This window comes from Curcuma longa, chromosome 10, assembly GCF_044706935.1.
Source record: "Curcuma longa cultivar G26 ecotype Majalengka, Jawa Barat chromosome 10, ITB_CL_G26_1.1, whole genome shotgun sequence".
NCBI lineage: Eukaryota > Viridiplantae > Streptophyta > Magnoliopsida > Zingiberales > Zingiberaceae > Curcuma > Curcuma longa.
In genome coordinates this window covers 11,220,049-11,236,887 of record NC_133870.1, presented here as the reverse complement: position 1 = coordinate 11,236,887, position 16,839 = coordinate 11,220,049, and the positions used below count along the sequence as shown (strand labels likewise).

The following is a 16,839-nucleotide window of genomic DNA, read 5'->3' as shown; positions in this document are numbered from 1 at the left end:
TTTTCAAAAGCAAGAAGACTATCCCAAACCTTCTGAAGATCTAAAAAGCTTAAATCCGACCCCTTAGGTATGAGTCTGGACTACAAAAATTATCAACCAGCTCCCTCAAATCCATACTTCAACATCTTGCTAGTCCTGGCTACCAACAGATCATAATATTCAGAGGACAAAAAGATAGCAGTTTTCTTCTCTTGCCATTTCCTTTTTTCATCTGCCTTGAAATCTGCCAACTCCTTCCTTGTCCTGTCTAGCTCTGATGCTGCTCCATCTCGTTCAGAGGAGATTTGCTCTTTTTATTTTCTTTCTTCAAACAACTATTGTTCCAAATCTTGTGTTCTTGCAATAGCCTCTCATAGATCTCGACGTAGTTCTCCTTGTTGTGCCTGAGAAGTGGATAGTTCTCCTTTAGGGGCATTTTCAAAATTATGCAAACATACCGGAATCGCATCCCCCAATTCTGGTTTCTTCTCTGCCATCTTTCTCTTCGGGCATCGGTTTTTGTAGTGTTTGCGTTTTTGGCACTTGAAGCACGTGATGTGCTCTTTGTTCATCCGGGTTCCTGGCATCGGTTGCTCCTTTGCCATCGGTGGTGCTGTCCGATTATTACGAGTAGGACACTAGTTTTTGTAGTATCCTCTCTCCTTGTACTTAAAATATATTATATAAAATTTAAAATAAACTTTAAAATTACCTTTCTCCCCCTCCATCTTTGCCGTCTTGCTCCTATGACGGTTAGTCCAATCAGAAGCATGCCTGCTCTAATACCAATTGTAGGATCTTGTAACGCGCTAGAGGGGGGTGAATAGCGCGTTCTTTGCTTTTTGTTCATTCATTTCTTTCAAAGTACTAAGCAGCGGAATATTAGATAAAGATGCAAGGACACGCGGATTTACTTGGTTCCTAATCCCCCAGGGGTAGTTAAACTTTTGCTTGTCCTCAAGCAAAAATCTGCATTTAGATTCATGAATTGAAAGAATGGAGTATCATAATCTCTAGTGAATCACAACCAATCCTATCATATAGTTTCATTGGTGAGCTATACATTAAAATTACTTAAATGTGGCCTAAGAGTTAGTTCTCCGTGCTCGGTGTAAAAAGTGGCCTTAGTCCATTTGGTATCAAAATTCTACTTAAAGTCAAGTCGTCATGCTACCGTGTTCCTAAATATTTCCAGCCTTAGACACTTACCTGCCATAGGCTTAGTTCATCCCTTCCATTGCATAAGGTCTCAAAGGATTACCTCAAGATCAAGAGAAACATATCATTTATTTTCCCAGTAACTCTTACCGATCTCAAAGGGGTAAATTGACATGCTTCCACTCTCAACACTGTTTTTTTCATCCTTTTATTTTTTTTATTTACAATGTATTGAAATCAAAGCAAAGAAGCATTTGACTAATTAGTGCTCAGTTAATTGCCCAAATTGACTCCAAGATATTTTATGCTCTTCTAGTAAAATTCAATTGATTATGTTAGTCAACTCAAAATATTTTGTTTGTTTATTAATGCCTAATACAAGCAACCAACTAATCCTTACCTATCAGTCAACTAATGCAAACATAATACTCTAAATATGCCTAAACTTGGGGTAAGTAAATACCAATTTATTGAATCTCACCTATAGTTGACTGACATCCTGACTTTGACTAATTACAAAGTTGAGTCTGCCTGAGTGGTTTGTCTATCCTTCTCCCCATATATATAGGTCACTCCATTCTTCTTACTTAGAGTATCTTCAAGTCTTGAGATCTTCTACCATCAAGTTGCATCCTCGAATACTTTGAGCTCGCAACTCTTCCATAGCTATCCTTCCCATCTTTGCTTACATAGATCTCTTCCTTAACTTGTCATGCTCCGATGCTCCTCGTTTAACAGTACCTAGGATGCATCATCCTTTTTTGATCTTATGGACCTTGAATCAACCCTCATAACCCTTAGCCTCACCAAGTTAACTCAATTTGGTAGACCCTGCACAACTTATCACACAAGTCAAATAACCACAAATCTAACTTAAACTCTTTGTCAATTTCATCAAAACACTTTGCTACCTAAATGCAAATGCAGATGAGGATGAGAGTCCTAACAGTGATCTCTCGCATGGTGCAAGTAGCTTGAGAAGTTGACTTACATGGTTTGTTTGCCAACTCCATTTGCATGTGCCCATCATGCACTTAAATTAATTAACTCAACTAGCCTACCTCCACTTGGTTTGACCATGCAATTCCCTTATGTCTAGATAGACTAGTGCATCCATACAAAATTTAACTTGAAGGAGAGGTCATTACAAAGGGCATTAGATGAGTTATTGTGATTGTGCTATTGAAATGTGTAGGAGACATTGGATGTTGAGGTGGAGGGGTGATTTGGTCAGCCCGATGAGGTTTATCTTGCACATGAGGGAGAAAATGTCAGAGGGAGTTGGAGTTATTCGACAAAGGCCCTTTGATACTAAAGTCAATAATAGTAATAGTATAATGAATAGTAAAGAGTATGAAAATCAAAGAAGAGAGTCTTATGGTGTGCATACCAAGGTAGGTATTTATGGGTGTGTGGGAGGAGGAAATCCTAAATCCTAGAGTCTCCTTAATTTTCATTGTCTCCCTTAACATTAGTCGTTAGGTCATTACTAATCATGAATTGTAGAGGATCCCATAGGGATCATGTGCCACATCTGATTATGGCTTAAAATTATAGGGGGCTATAGATAGGCCACAAGAGAAATAAGGAAACCAAGCTCGACAAAAGAAACTCAGGGAGCTCAAAGTTCTTGGTGGGGGGAGCTTGGAGTGCTCGAGGAGAGATCATGGGGAGCTTGAAGTGTTTGCCGAGGAGAGCTAAGAGAACTCATTGTGCTCAGAGGGGAGAGCTCAGAGTGAAGCTTAGGGAGGTTAGTAAATGAAGTCTACTTATCTACAGAAAGGTACCAACATATTGACCTAGAACAAGAGGCTAACCCTTAAGTTTAAGGTCTTTGCTGACTTGGATCGAGGCCACGTAGGCATGACCTGTTGATTTGGGATAAGAGGTCATTACTAGGGGGTATCGGTGATGATTTACTTGAAGGAGTCGAATTTGATGGTTTGTGCTCGATGGCTTAGAGATGTGTAACAAGCTAGACTCAGAGATGATCAGAGAAGAATTATTCAAAGCATCTAAGGGACTCAAAATTTCAAGTGAGGTGAACTCTATGACAATGAGAATGAAGTTGTTATTGATTCTATGGCTTGACGAACAACAATGAGGTGGACTCATAGGTGATTGAAGAATAATGATTTGAAACATTCAAGGGACTCAAAATTTCTAATGAGGTGAACTCAGAGGTGATTAGAAAAGAATGATTTGAAGCATCTAAGGGATTGAAAATTTCAAGTGAGATGGACTCTACGACAATGAGAATGAAGTGGTTGTTGTTCTATGGCTTGGCGGACAACGACGAGGTGGACTCATAGGTGATTGAAGAATAATGGTTTGAAGCATTCAAGGGACTCAAAATTCCTAATGAGGTGAACTCTAGGGCAACCAAACTGAGGTGGACACTACAGACACAGAGAAGGATTACATATTCGATCAATCTTGAGGGTTTGATGCATCTGATGATTGAGAATCTGACATAAAGTAAACTTGAGGTCACCATAAATATTAACAAGGTTGAAGACTTAAAAGAAGCTCAAGAGAATAGCATGTTATTATGATATTTGGGGATACCCTTAGTCTCAAAGAATCTCAGGATTGCATATTACTCCCCTCTCATGGATTCCCTGATTAGGTGAATCAACTCATGGCCGAAGAACATCATCTCCTACGTAGGCAAAGTAAAACTCATCAACATCAATATTGCAGAGAGTAGAGTACTTCTGGATGTCTATCTTGTCATTATCGTGTAGGATTATGGACCATATCTACAATATTCGTCGAAGATTTATGTTGACAATGAACCCCCCCCCCCTCCATTGCCTGGTCAGAAATGTGCAAAGCCAAGGAGGAAGGAGGTATAGGCTTTAAGAGAGTGAGTTTTGATGTAGAGGTGGTATTCAAGAAAATATAGATACATGTATACAAATCCCTCAATATCTTCGTCAGACATGAGTATTTACCTAGGAATACCACTATACGCTCCATTTTATATATAAATATTTATCGTTCATAAAAAAAATAGGTTGAAGATTTAAAAGTAATAATGTGAACTCTAAGAAATTATGTGTAAATGTCTTTTGGGGGTTCTTATTTTTTGAGAAACATCATCAAAGGACGGTAAGGTTTTAGACAACATAATTATGGCTCGTAGGAAATCTTGGACCAACGGATATCAAATTTTGAGTCGTAGTCAATCGGCGGTTAAGCTCGATCTCATAGTTTTGTATTGGCTTACAAGGGAGTAAGCCCAGTGAAGTTGGATTTCCAAATAGAATCATCCAAAATATGAATGAAATGTCCAAATAGAATCCCCATGTTTATCTAGTTTGATCCAATTTACTAACTTGGTTAATCTACTTGTTGGACCCAATCTACTTAGACCTAACAACTTGAACATCTTAACTTATTTGATTTGATGCACTCATTTATCTTAATATTAATTTCGAGAAATCAAAAGAGGAAGCGTAGATAAAGTGTCACAGGGCTCCCTTTGACCCCACCGTAATAACTCTCCCCTATTCTTCCACCCACCCCTTACTCATATTCAACCGAGACAGGTACGAAACTACTAATTAATTATCATTAATTATATTCCATTATACGATTGTTAATATTTGAGAGGGAAAGGTGAGTACTAATCCAACGTTACGGTCAACTTTACCATTCCGTTACGGCTTCATCGTGATTTAAAATGGCGACGAGTCGCCGACATCGTTGGGAAAAGGGAGTCGTGTGGCACATGAACATCAGATTCCTCCCTTCCCCCCGCTTTACCCACTCGTGGCCACTGCAGACGCAATTAATTAAAACGGAAAAGCTAAAAAAACTGGGTGGATGTTGGGGTTTTATTTTTTTTTATTTTTAATGTTTTCTTTTTTCTTTTCAAAAAACAAAAAGAAAAAAAAATCGCAAATGTGGGATCCGCGATAATCGCCCGTCACGTTCTACCCTCCTCCAGCGAGGGCCCCTCCGTCACACCTGTCACAATGTGTTCCTGTCGCCCTTCCCCACCCTAATCTGCTTCTTTTGTCTTTTCCTTTCCACAGCCAAGAATATCTAATCTCTCTCTCCTAACCATTCTAATGCCGGTACAAATTAAACCCCCACAAAGCTATTGAATAATTCAAGGTGCCGAATTCTAAGAAAGAGAGAGCCATAATTACAAAACTATACTTAAATTCTCCATCAAGCTCATCACCCCCTTTCAGACTGTTGGTTGAAGGGATCAACAGGCTCTTGCTTGCTTAGTTGTGCAATTATTGATGGTGTTAACAGCAGGTCAAGGTAGCTTTGTGTGGCTGGACAGCAAACCATAGAATTTATTTACTCGAAGATATTTGCAACCCGATCGAAGGCAGACCAATCCGATGGATTTTCCTCCTCCTCTCTCTTACGCATCGATTTGCATAGAGGAAGAGGGAGGGGATAAGAGAGAGGAGATGTAATATATTTGTGTTGCAATAATTGTTTATTTTTCTTTTCTGTCAAGCATATGCTTTCTCTCTCTCTCTTTCCAGTTGTCCATGCTCCCCAACTTTTTTTTTTTATTATGATTATTGTCTCTTTCATTTTTCACTCCATGTACTGAGTTCCTTTTACGATTTCTGATTGCTCCAATCCCCAGTTGATCATCCACCTTCCTTTCTCTCTCTTTCTCTTTCTCTCCCCTCGCTCGGCAGCAAGGGAGGAGAGGAAGGAAGAACAGCACAGAATTCATCAATTCTAGCTACTTGTTGTTGCTGGCTTAGATCAGCAGGCGGCAGGCCACCGCCATGCAGCAGCAGCAGCAGCAGCAGTCGGGAGGAGGCCCACAATTCCTGGCCGAGATGGACGGTACTCAACCTCAGGTGGTGGTCGACCCCACACAGCCGCCGCCGCCTCAGCAGCTGGCGGCCGAGATACCCTCGCCGATCAGCTCCTGTCCACCGCCGCATCCTCCTGCCTCGGCCAGTTTCGACGAGCTGGGTTCAGCCGTAGCCGGTGCCGTAGGCTTCCCGGACGACGAGGAGGCAGAGCGAGGCGGGCCGTCAGGCAGCAGGTGGCCGCGTCAGGAGACGTTGGCGTTGCTCGAGATCAGGTCGGAGATGGACGCCGCCTTCCGGGAAGCGAACTTCAAGGGCCCTCTTTGGGAAGAAATCTCCAGGTAACGAACTGTAAACCCACACATTACTCCATCCAAATTCTTCGCGCGCCGAAATGCGCAGCCTGAAAAAGGAACCTCCTCCTTTTTTTCCTATCGCCGTCTTCCTCCCTCGCCCTTATAAAATAATTGCGATGTGAGAGAGACGCTTTAACGGTTTACTTGGTATCTACTTCAACAGCTGCGTGCGCGCATGTAAAGAAAAACCAAACTGCTTTGAGAATTTCTCAGAAAACAGGTAGCTACGCAGCGATCTATGCTTGAATTCGTACCACGGAGTCCAGAGCAGCGTCTGTGCAGTGTGTGAGGAGAGCTTCAAACAGATCCTGGAAAGCAGAAACAAAAAGGGAATATATATATATATAACTAAATTAAACGAGAGATAGATAGATGGATAGATTAGCCAAAAATATTTTCTTCCCACTGCTCATCTATTATTGCCTTGCCTTGTTGTCTCTTTCACCTTTGCTTTCTTGTCCTTGAAGGTTACAGTTATTTCTTTCCTGAATTCCATGGAAGATGCAACCGCTCCAACCTAACTCCAGTGAGAGAGGTTTTGGAATCCAAAACGAATGCATTCATTCTCCTGATCGATGCTTTCTCTGACCACTGCTCTTTAGCTGAGTTTGTTTATTATTTTAGGTCATAATCGACATATGATTCAGGAAGGTGCTCTTTGTTTTGATAAATGCCCGGCATCACAATCTCATCAGATTCTCTCTCTCACACTCTCTTTCTTCTTAATTGTTCGATTTCTGTTTAATTTGATCTGATAATTTATCTTGTTCTTCTTCTCATCGTGTGACATGTTGTGGTTGGTTGGTGGTGGTGGTGTGGCCAGGAAGCTAGCGGAGTTGGGATACAAGAGGAACGCAAAGAAGTGCAAGGAGAAATTTGAGAACGTGCACAAGTACTACAAGCGCACTAAAGAAGGACGCGCCGGCCGCCAGGACGGAAAGACCTACCGTTTCTTTACCCAGCTGGAGGCGCTCCATGGCGGAGGCGACGCCACCGCGTCCACTGCCATCGCAGCCCCGCCTCTAACGGCTGCGCCACCTACCACATTTTGCTTCACTACGGCCCCCATGTCGTCTCCTCCAGCTGCTACAAGAATCCAACCGTTTCCCGTCTCAGCCGCCGCCCCATCACTTCTCTCCACGCCGACGAGGCTTGTGCCCGAGCTTGGCGCCACACCGCGAATCTCGAGCTCGGTGGCTATCGCCGCCGCTGCGGCCGGGATAAGTTTCTCGTCCAACTCTTTGTCCTCTTCTACGTCGGACTCTGACTCGGATGATGAGGAGATGGAGGAGTCCGGCGGCAACGCAGAGGCACGGAAGAGGAAGCGGACCAGTAGTGGTTCGGATCGGCGACAGATGATGTCTTTCTTCGAGGGATTGATGAAGCAGGTAATGGAGAGGCAGGATGCAATGCAACAGCGCTTCCTGGAGGCGATCGAGAAAAGAGAACAAGAGAGGACGAAGCGAGAAGAGGCGTGGTTCCTCCAGGAGATGGCGCGGCTCAGCCACGAGCAGGAGCTGCTGGTTCAGGAGCGCGCCATGGCGGCGTCCCGAGACACCGCGGTTATTTCTTACATTCAGAAGATCACAGGCCAGTCCATTCCACTGCCGCCGTTCTCCTCCGTAGTACCTGTATCTTCGCACCCTTCACATAATCCTCCTCCACCGGCGCCTCCTCCACCAGCGAATCAACCGAAACCACCGCCATCCATGCTGAAACATGAGGTCAAGCGTCCTGCACAAGTGGTCACCGACGGCTTAAGGCCTCAAGCCTCGCCGGCAACGCAGCTTACGCCCATTAGCTCTGAGCCGCAAGAGAGCCCCGGGCCAGGCAGCGGTGGCTTCGAGCAGGGGGCGTCGTCGTCGAGGTGGCCCAAGGCGGAGGTCCATGCGCTGATCAATCTTCGGAGTGGGCTCGAGTCGAGGTACCAAGAGGGAGGACCAAAAGGCCCTCTCTGGCAAGAGATCTCCTCCGGAATGCAGCGCCTCGGGTATAAACGCAACCCCAAGAGATGCAAGGAGAAGTGGGAGAATATCAACAAGTACTTCAAGAAGGTGAAGGAGAGCAACAAGAAGCGGTCGGAGGATTCCAAGACCTGCCCTTACTTCGTTGAATTGGACGCTCTCTACCGCCGGAAGCAGCTCAGCAATGCCGGCGGAAGCAGCAGCCTAGGAGTTCAGCAGCAGGATCAGGATCTGGAACCTTTCAATACCAATCCCGGTACTAGTCAAACCGCAAACGAACAATTGCCCCTACGATTAGACCCTCCGCTGCCCCAGGAGCAGGGCAAGGATGAAGAAACGAATGGCGGAGATTCAGACACCGAAGGAGAAGTTCGTGTTCCAACTAACAACGGTGGACAGACACCCAGCTTCATGGAGGAAGGATTAATGAACAAGGTAAGCAATGCCGCCTCACTGGCCGCTCAATTAATCACATATTCGATCGATTCATATAGATGCACGTCATGCATTTCGATTATTCCTCCACTTGAAGCCAGAAGACATTGTGACGGAGCTAATCATGGAGCAAAGGCGGCACCAAGGGCTGGCAGACGCGGACTACGATAAGATGGACGACGAGACCGACAGCGAAAATACTGCCCAAGATGACGAACAGGAGGATCACGACGATGACGGGGACGACGAGGACAGTAAGCAGCAGTACAGGATACAGTTTCAGCGTCCCACCGGGGGAAAGGGGACTATGGCAACCACGGCGACGACGACGGAGGCAGCGGCCACAGCAAGTTCCTTCTTGGCTATGGTTCAGTAAAAATTCGGCACCTTCAACCGGTCAATTCCCCCTTGTTACCCATAGTGTAGTATATCGCTACCATATACACCCTTTGTTTACCTTGCCCCGCTGTTGCATCTTCATCCCTCCTCTGTTATTTTATTTATTCATTTGTTACGTACACGGAATAAGAATCCCACCGATCTAGCCAACAAATTAAACACTGTATCTCTTACAGAGGAACAGAGAGACGCAAAGTGTAATTAGATCTGTTAATTAAGATGTTCACTATTTGCTCAATAAGATTTTTGTGCTCTTCATTCTCCTTCTCTTTTACTGTCACTGCGAAGCCAAGGAAACAGACGGGTGTTGGAGAAGGTGCATGAAGTGCTGCCCAATTACCGAGCTGTTGCCTTGTTCCCTCTTTTTATGGGATTAATTAATATTAATTTTGTTCTGGGAGCTCTCTGCTTTCTGCCATCACCTAGCTGCCTACGATGGCAGACGCCTGCTGTGAAAACAAGGAGATGCCCCCGCGGGCACAGCACTGCGGCAAGGATGTTCAGTGACAATGAAGAGGTCACGTATTGACTTCCAATTCGATGAAAAACTGTGCTCGATGGAAAACCTTTGTTTGGCTGCCTCAATCTAAATATCAATGTGTGAAAAACAAAAATTAAAAGTTTATCTTCACAGAACGATTTTTATAAGAATAACGTGACTATAAAAATCTATTGCTATTATGTTTTCGAATATATTCGATGGACCAATTAGAGGGACGAGAGTCGATCTCTGAAATTAATGAAATTAATAAAATAAATAAAAAATAATAAGGAGGTAAAAAAAAATGACCTAGTGACAGCGACAGACACGTACGGACGCCAAGTGTTTTGATGATACCACGTTGCGGCCGCTTCATTCTCATATATTATTATTATTTTATTTATATTCTCGAAATATAAACTCAGACTTTGAATATATATATATATATATTTAACATTGATTTATCAACTTTCAACTGCCCACGTTATCTTAAACTATTTTAATATTTATATTATTTTTCATTATATTATTAATAGATTATTAAATAAATTTAGGCCGAGTCGGGTCTTCCTCCGATTGTCAACTTCAGATATATATGGCTTCGTCACGTAAAAGTGTTTATTAATTGGGAAATAATGATCTGTGAGAATGTTAATTTTGTACGTGTCTAATATTTTGAAGGGAAAAAAACAATTTTGAATTTCTTGGTTCAGCTTCTTTAAATAATTAATCGATCAGTTTCGTTATCCTTCATATTTTTCCCTTGATTATTATCGATTTTATTTGCCAAAAAAATTCGTTATTGTTATATATGTGACCAATGAAATGAATGTTACATAATACATAAAATAATTATGCAAAAATTAAAGTTATTTTATACTTGTTCTTAATGATCCTCTCATCTATTGCGTACGTATTCCATTAATTGATTGAAATTGATGAATTTGTACGTGGCGAGTAGCTGACTTTGTTTGCTTATTCATTTGTCAATTGATGTTTAATTTTTTTACTATTTATATGTTCTATTGTACAATTATGATAAATAACAATAGAATTTTTTTAAAATTTATTTATTTATTTATTCTTATCCCACGAACGTATTTGCAATAATTTCCTCTATCATTATTTAAAATTTGATTTTACAATACCTTTAAAATGTACTTGTGGATGTAGAGATATTTCCATTGCTATTGCATGTAATAGACGGCATCATTAATCTTTATTTGACTAATTAAGACAATTTATTTAAAAATAAATAAATATTTTTAAAAATAATTTTTCTTACAGTTGCTGCTTTGCATGTGAACATTGAGTGTCTACAACTTATGTGATTTCATCAAAGTCTTTTTTTATTATTTAATTCTGTATGAATATTTATTAATTAATTCGGAGAACTAAATCTATATTATTTTTTATTGCATCGATCGGTTGTAGATAGCCAATTTGAACTCCTTCTATAAACAATTTATTAAGGTCCATTTTAATCAAATAACTAAGTTTTAGCTAGAAACTTTGGAAAGGTTTAAATTAAAGCTAGGATATAAAAGTTTGTCCAAGTTCAAACATAATTAATGGAGCTATCCTAATTTCAAATGTTAATTAAAACTTTGCTCCAAATGTTTAATTTGCTTTGATCCTTGATACATTCCAATGGAACATAATAAACCTTTCACTTGATGCTTTTATATATTGATAGACATTTTATTTTGTAATTACAGAGATTTAGATAGGAACTAATGATGGTCCAACTAAAAATTCTTCAATAGTCATATACAAATGCAAACGAAAAAAATATTAGTATACGCAACAGAAATGAATCAATACACATGCTAATAAAAATTTTTACATGGTTTAAAGATTTTGTTTTTACTCCATTGCCTATAACAATTGTGGTGCACCACCCCCAAATAATTCCATTTCCATCAACCCTTTACAAGAGGCAAGGGTAAATCTCTACAAGTAATAACTCAATTGACCCAACTTTTGAGATTTTATAGGCTATCACAATTGCTTGACGCTAATCAAGGTTTCATTCACAAATAAGTCTCATCTGTCTCTAAAGCTAATAATGAGAAAATTATCAAGAGATTGATGGTGAAGCCTTTCAATGATTATATAAGCTATTGGATCCTTTTGTGGCATAGGATACTAAAGAGTGTTTTTGTAAGTTCTTTGAGCCTAAAAGCTCTTTAAGAGTTTTTATATTATAGTATCCATAAAAATTTATTGGATACCACCAGTTAAATAGTCAGTCAATTAGAATGTCAAATATGTTAGTGCAGGGAGCACCAGCAGATCAAACCTGAGTTTTGATAATGGAACTAGGTTCAAGTTAAGTGTGTATGTGGGACTGATATGTTAATCTAAGTGTGCAGAGAACACAGGTTTACTAAGTCCTAGTGGAAGCTAGCTAGCAATGAAGTCTTGGCAGAGTCAAGAGCACTAGGTGAAGTCTGAGCTGGTCAGGAGGATCAAGCCGCAGCAGAAGTCTGGGTTGGTCAGGAGGACTAAACCACTGCAGAAGACTGGACTGATCGGGAAGGATCGAGTCGCAGCAAAAGACTGGGCTGGTAGGGAAGGACCGAGCTGCAGCACAAATCCTAGAGGCCGAGGACAGAGCCGAGCAAAAGTCCAAACGAGTCAGGAGGACTAAGTTGGCATCAGGTAAATTCTCCTGAGTGGAGTGGATGAGGACGCATTCCCAAGGGGAACAGTAGGCGTTGGTCTAACCCAAGGTTTCACTGGAAACCTGAAGGTAAGACCTTGAGTTGGTTTCAGGAACTGGCTCAAAAATAATCTTATTTTGCATGTTATTTGCTAACACTTTTGGAGGAAAGGAAAAATCGATCGAAATTTAACTTCGGGATAAAAGCTGATTTTTATCACTAGAGTCGACCCAGATGGGACTGGAGTCAACTCCAGCTGAGTCAGCTGAATCCCAGAAGTCAGCGCGATGATTTTTCGCCACTTCGACTGGAGTCGACTCGGGTGGACTCTGAGTCGACTCAAGGTCAAAAGCTATCGGGTTGATGCCACGTCGACTGGAGTCGACTCAGGTGGCAGCGGAGTCGACTCAGGCAGGATAACGAGCGGGAGAATTTTATCTGCCACGTCGACTGGAGTCGACTCAGGTGCACAGTTGGGTCGACTCAAGCGTGTTATAAAAGACAGCCGCGAGCAACAGCCGAGAGACACCATTTTTTCCGAACAAAGCTCCGTTCTCGCGACTCCCAAGCGCTCCTTCCTCGACATCGGTGTCGTGCACGATCCAGATCATCCCAAGACCCTCCGATGAGGAGGGGCTTCATTTTTTGATGAGGAGGGGGTGGGTTTCTTATCTAACCGAGGAGCGACTCTGATGTCGACCTTCCGTGCCAGTTGGATTTCCTCCAGATGAATGTATTTCGCGGTTCTTTCCAGTAATTGTTAATAGCTTCTATGAGGCTTCTTCATTAAGGATCTGAAGAAGTCTCTCTCCATCAACCATTGGGTGAAAACACTGATGAGGATATCTGAAGGAGTTGATGGAACGTCCTAGATAACTTGGTCGAATTGCTAGAGATATTCTTGCAGAGTCTCTCGAGGCTTTTGCTTCAAGGTAAATAAATTAATAGGCATTTTTGATATTGTTATTGTTGGCAAACTGATGTAAGAAAGTAGCTTTAAAGTCTCTGAAAGAACGAATGGAAGAGATGGGGAGCCGTTTGAACCATCTTTGCGCAGAATCCGACAGGGTATTCAAGAAAACCTGGCACTTTACCCTGTCGATATAACAATGCAACAAGGAGACGTTCTTAAAATAGCACAAGTGGTCTTCAAGTCCGTGGCCCCTAAATACTCGCCTATTTGTAGTTGTCGGAAGTGAGAAGGCAGTTCCTGCTCCAGGACTTCTCTGGAGAAAAGGAGTTTCTTCGATATCCTCTTCAAGGAGGACAGGAGCTTTCTCTTTTCGGTCACGCAGGTGCTTCCCCAATGTGAGATTCATGTGAATCCTCTCACAGAGGTGTTGCATCCCTGTGGACTGGAACCATCAACAGGGAAGCCTCGGCGGCGAGCGATAAAGCTTAACTTACTGGATGAGCTTCAGCCAACGAATGAGGGATTCCAGCAGCTTGCGGTTGTGAAGATTATTGATGTCGCAGTGCCTTGCACAACCCTATGGATCAACTGATCTAGATCCTCAAGTGTCATGGTTACCGCATCGCTATAGTTTCTTTCTCTCACTAAATTGTGATTATCGGTCGTTCTTCTAGAGTTAACCATCAAGACGTATTAACTCAGTTTTCCCACAAACGACATCAATTTATTTCAGCCAAATACCGCGGATGGTCAAGCCATCAATCAATGAACGATCTAACGTGTGAGAGCTCATGAAGGATCTCACCGAAGAAGAAGAAGAGAACCTAAAACACACTTCAACGGGAGATTAGACTGGCGCTGAAAAGTCTCGATAAGTCACTCCGACGCTCAAGTTAGAAATTTTTTTAAAGAGAGGTTATTTCTAAGAAAAAAGATGAAGCGAGGAAAGTTGTGAGAGAAGAACCTCCTCAAAACTTTTTCTTAGGGGTTTTTATAGTCGCCTCTGTACCCCTCCATATTGAATGGGATGGTATCATTATAGAAGCGTATGAAGGGATCAGATCCGACAACCATTTCTTTTTGACCTTATATGCAAAAAAGAGGGTATCTGAGGGGACTAAATCTGATAACCTCGTAACCGCCTACTCATTCTTACATTGCCAGGTGTCTTCAAGGATATTTGCATCTCCCATTAGTAGGCCTATGGAGGGTAGAAACTCATAGCTTATGTGAAAATGGGACACAGCGCCGAGATGACGTCTAAGGCCAAGATGATATCCGAGATTGAGATGACTTCTGAGGCCGAGATGATGCCCGAAATCGAGATGACTCTTGAGGCCAAGATGGGCTCCGAGACTGAGACGGCGTTTGAAGCTGAGACGACATCCGGGACTAAGATGACTTCTGAGGCCGAGACGACATCCGAGACTGAGATGACTTTTGAAGTCGAGATGACATCCGAGACTGAGATGACTTCTGAGGCCGAGACAATGTCTGAGACCGAGATGACATGAGGTTCAGCCCCAGCTTCACCTGGGTGGAGTTCTCTTCCCTTGGGTCACGTTGACTCATACTGTCATGTCAGTACTAACCTTAATCTTTGTTTGGCTCTTGACCTTTATCTGTAAGGAGGTTACGTCATCTATCGTACCTGCATCAAAAATATTAGATTTAGAAGTTTAAAAGTTAATTTATCTTATGTTATTGGACTTAGAATAGCATATAAAAAATTTACACGTACGTATATATACACAAAATTTATAAAATTGTCCTCTTTTTTATATCAATACACTTTCTCCCAAATTCTTTTGAAGCATATTATTCTCTTCTCTCATAACTTGTATCTCAGAATTAGATTTTGCTATTTGTGATAGTGCCATGTTTTTCACTTCATATTTAATTTACTATCTTCAGAATTAGATCTGAGAACATATGGCTACTAATTGAAGCAAATGAATGATGGAACACTGACTAATTTCAGTAGCTGGCTTCTTAGATTCTGTGTTCCATAAACAACTTGTGTTGAAATTTTGTGTTAATCTATTATTAGGTTGTGGAAGATGGCTTTGTGTTCTTTGCAAAACGCCAGCTAATGACAATATTCTCTGCTCCAAATTATAAACTACTGTGGTGAATTTGATAATGCTGGTGCTATGATGAGTGTAGATGACACTTTGACCTGCTCATTTCAGATTCTTAAACCAACTGATAAGAAAAAAGGTGGGTTTGGAAATAATTTATTAAAACTAGGAACACCTCTAGGAAAGCTAGCAGGTTGAATTATTTTTGGTGTTTCTCTTGTCATATATAGGATTATATTGTCTGGAGTATGGTGGATAAATACATGCACAATATGGTATGAATTTTCTTTTTATCTGGTTTGGAACTTCCTATAGTCCCAAATGGAAGAAATTTGGGTATTTTGATATTTTATTTTCTTGTCATGTCAAAAAGTGTTCATTTTCTGCCATGTTATGCTGAGTGTTTTGTTTCTGTCTATTATTATGTTAGGTATGTTTTAAATGGGAACTTGTTATATATACTGGCTGGTGTTCTGTTCGTCTGAGCACTGTAAAGCGATCTTTATGTTCCATAATCTTTTTTATGCCCTGGCTACTTAGTGATCAGGTCTTAAGTGGTTCGATAAGATAAATTCTTTCGACTTGCTTTGACAGATATTTTGATTCATCATTTCATTTATTTCCATTCCTCTCTAACTAAATGTATTTTATTGACTTGTGTTTTTTTCTCTAGGCATTGGCCTGCTATAATATGATATTTGATTTCAAGATGTATCGTTAAAAATAATGTCTTTTTCTTAACATTTCAGTAAAAGGTGGAATCTGTCACCCCAGTAGTCCACACGGTCAGTGTCACAACCATATGTGAACAGGTAAATCAAGAAGCTGCAGTTGGCCACGATAGATCAGAAGTCATTGTCTCAGCTTCATCGAGATTCAAACCCTTGCCTATTTCAGCAACTTTACTCCGTCGTAACCAACTCAACTATGTCCTAAGGATGTCTTTTTCTTAACATGATCCTCATGTTGTTTGCATTATCTAATGTAACATTATGTCAGGCAATAACTACAAGTGGAATCGTAACTTATGAGGTTGTGATGTAACTATCAAATGATAATATTATTTTGTATAGTTTTACCTTTTTTTATCACATTTTCTTCTTGATTTAACAGTACCAAGCATGATCACGGTTCTGGTTATCCTAACAATTGACTTTTCTGTTATTTTTAATAATTGCTTCTATGCATGAATAAACTAATCCTTCATCTTGATAATATGCATTGGTTATATAATTCATAAAGATCAGACTTTTGATATGTATTTTGTTCCTTGGAAGGCATAGAAATCTCAACTCAAGCATAAAATAAAAATGATGTAAGAGTCACAGGTTCAACAAGAACACAAGAGATAAAATATATTACAGTAACTCCTTATGCAATACCAACCTAGTAGATTACTTTAACAGTCTGCACTACTCCCGCTCACAAAGGAAAAGATAGTCTAAATAGGTTTTGATACTCTACTTAATTCTTTTATTGTAGCACCTTTTTATTAGTTATTTATCAGTTACTTTCTTTTGTCATTTTTGGATAATTTAATGCTTTAGGTAAATTTTAATTTTTTATTAGTTATTTAACAAGTTTTTTTTTAATTTTATTGATTATTAT

At 40.9% G+C, this 16,839-nt stretch overlaps 1 protein-coding gene across 4 annotated transcripts; it reads left to right on the top strand.

The window, feature by feature from the left end:
• Positions 1-5,282: 5,282 nt before the first annotated feature.
• Positions 5,283-9,348, top strand: LOC141835897 (trihelix transcription factor GTL1-like). 4 transcript variants are annotated; one of them, XM_074723291.1, is made up of 4 exons: positions 5,290-5,575; positions 5,759-6,277; positions 7,116-8,691; positions 8,789-9,348. In XM_074723291.1, exons 2-4 carry the CDS (start codon positions 5,907-5,909, stop codon positions 9,065-9,067), a joined length of 2,226 nt encoding a protein of 741 aa, XP_074579392.1. In that variant the 5' UTR covers positions 5,290-5,575; positions 5,759-5,906; the 3' UTR covers positions 9,068-9,348. The 4 variants fall into 4 exon arrangements, with proteins under 4 accessions (XP_074579393.1, XP_074579395.1, XP_074579392.1 ...); XM_074723292.1 differs by having other exon boundaries at positions 5,283-6,277; positions 8,793-8,929; XM_074723294.1 differs by having other exon boundaries at positions 5,283-6,277; positions 8,796-8,887.
• Positions 9,349-16,839: the final 7,491 nt, after the last annotated feature.

Bases quoted from the DNA above. Each gene is read 5' to 3' on its own strand.
- LOC141835897 (XM_074723291.1), top strand. From the start codon at position 5,907: ATGCAGCAGCAGCAGCAGCAGCAGTCGGGAGGAGGCCCACAATTCCTG. The intron at 6,278-7,115 runs GTAACGAACTGT...TGGTGTGGCCAG, and splicing joins CTTTGGGAAGAAATCTCCAG to GAAGCTAGCGGAGTTGGGAT. The intron at 8,692-8,788 runs GTAAGCAATGCC...CTCCACTTGAAG, and splicing joins AGGAAGGATTAATGAACAAG to CCAGAAGACATTGTGACGGA.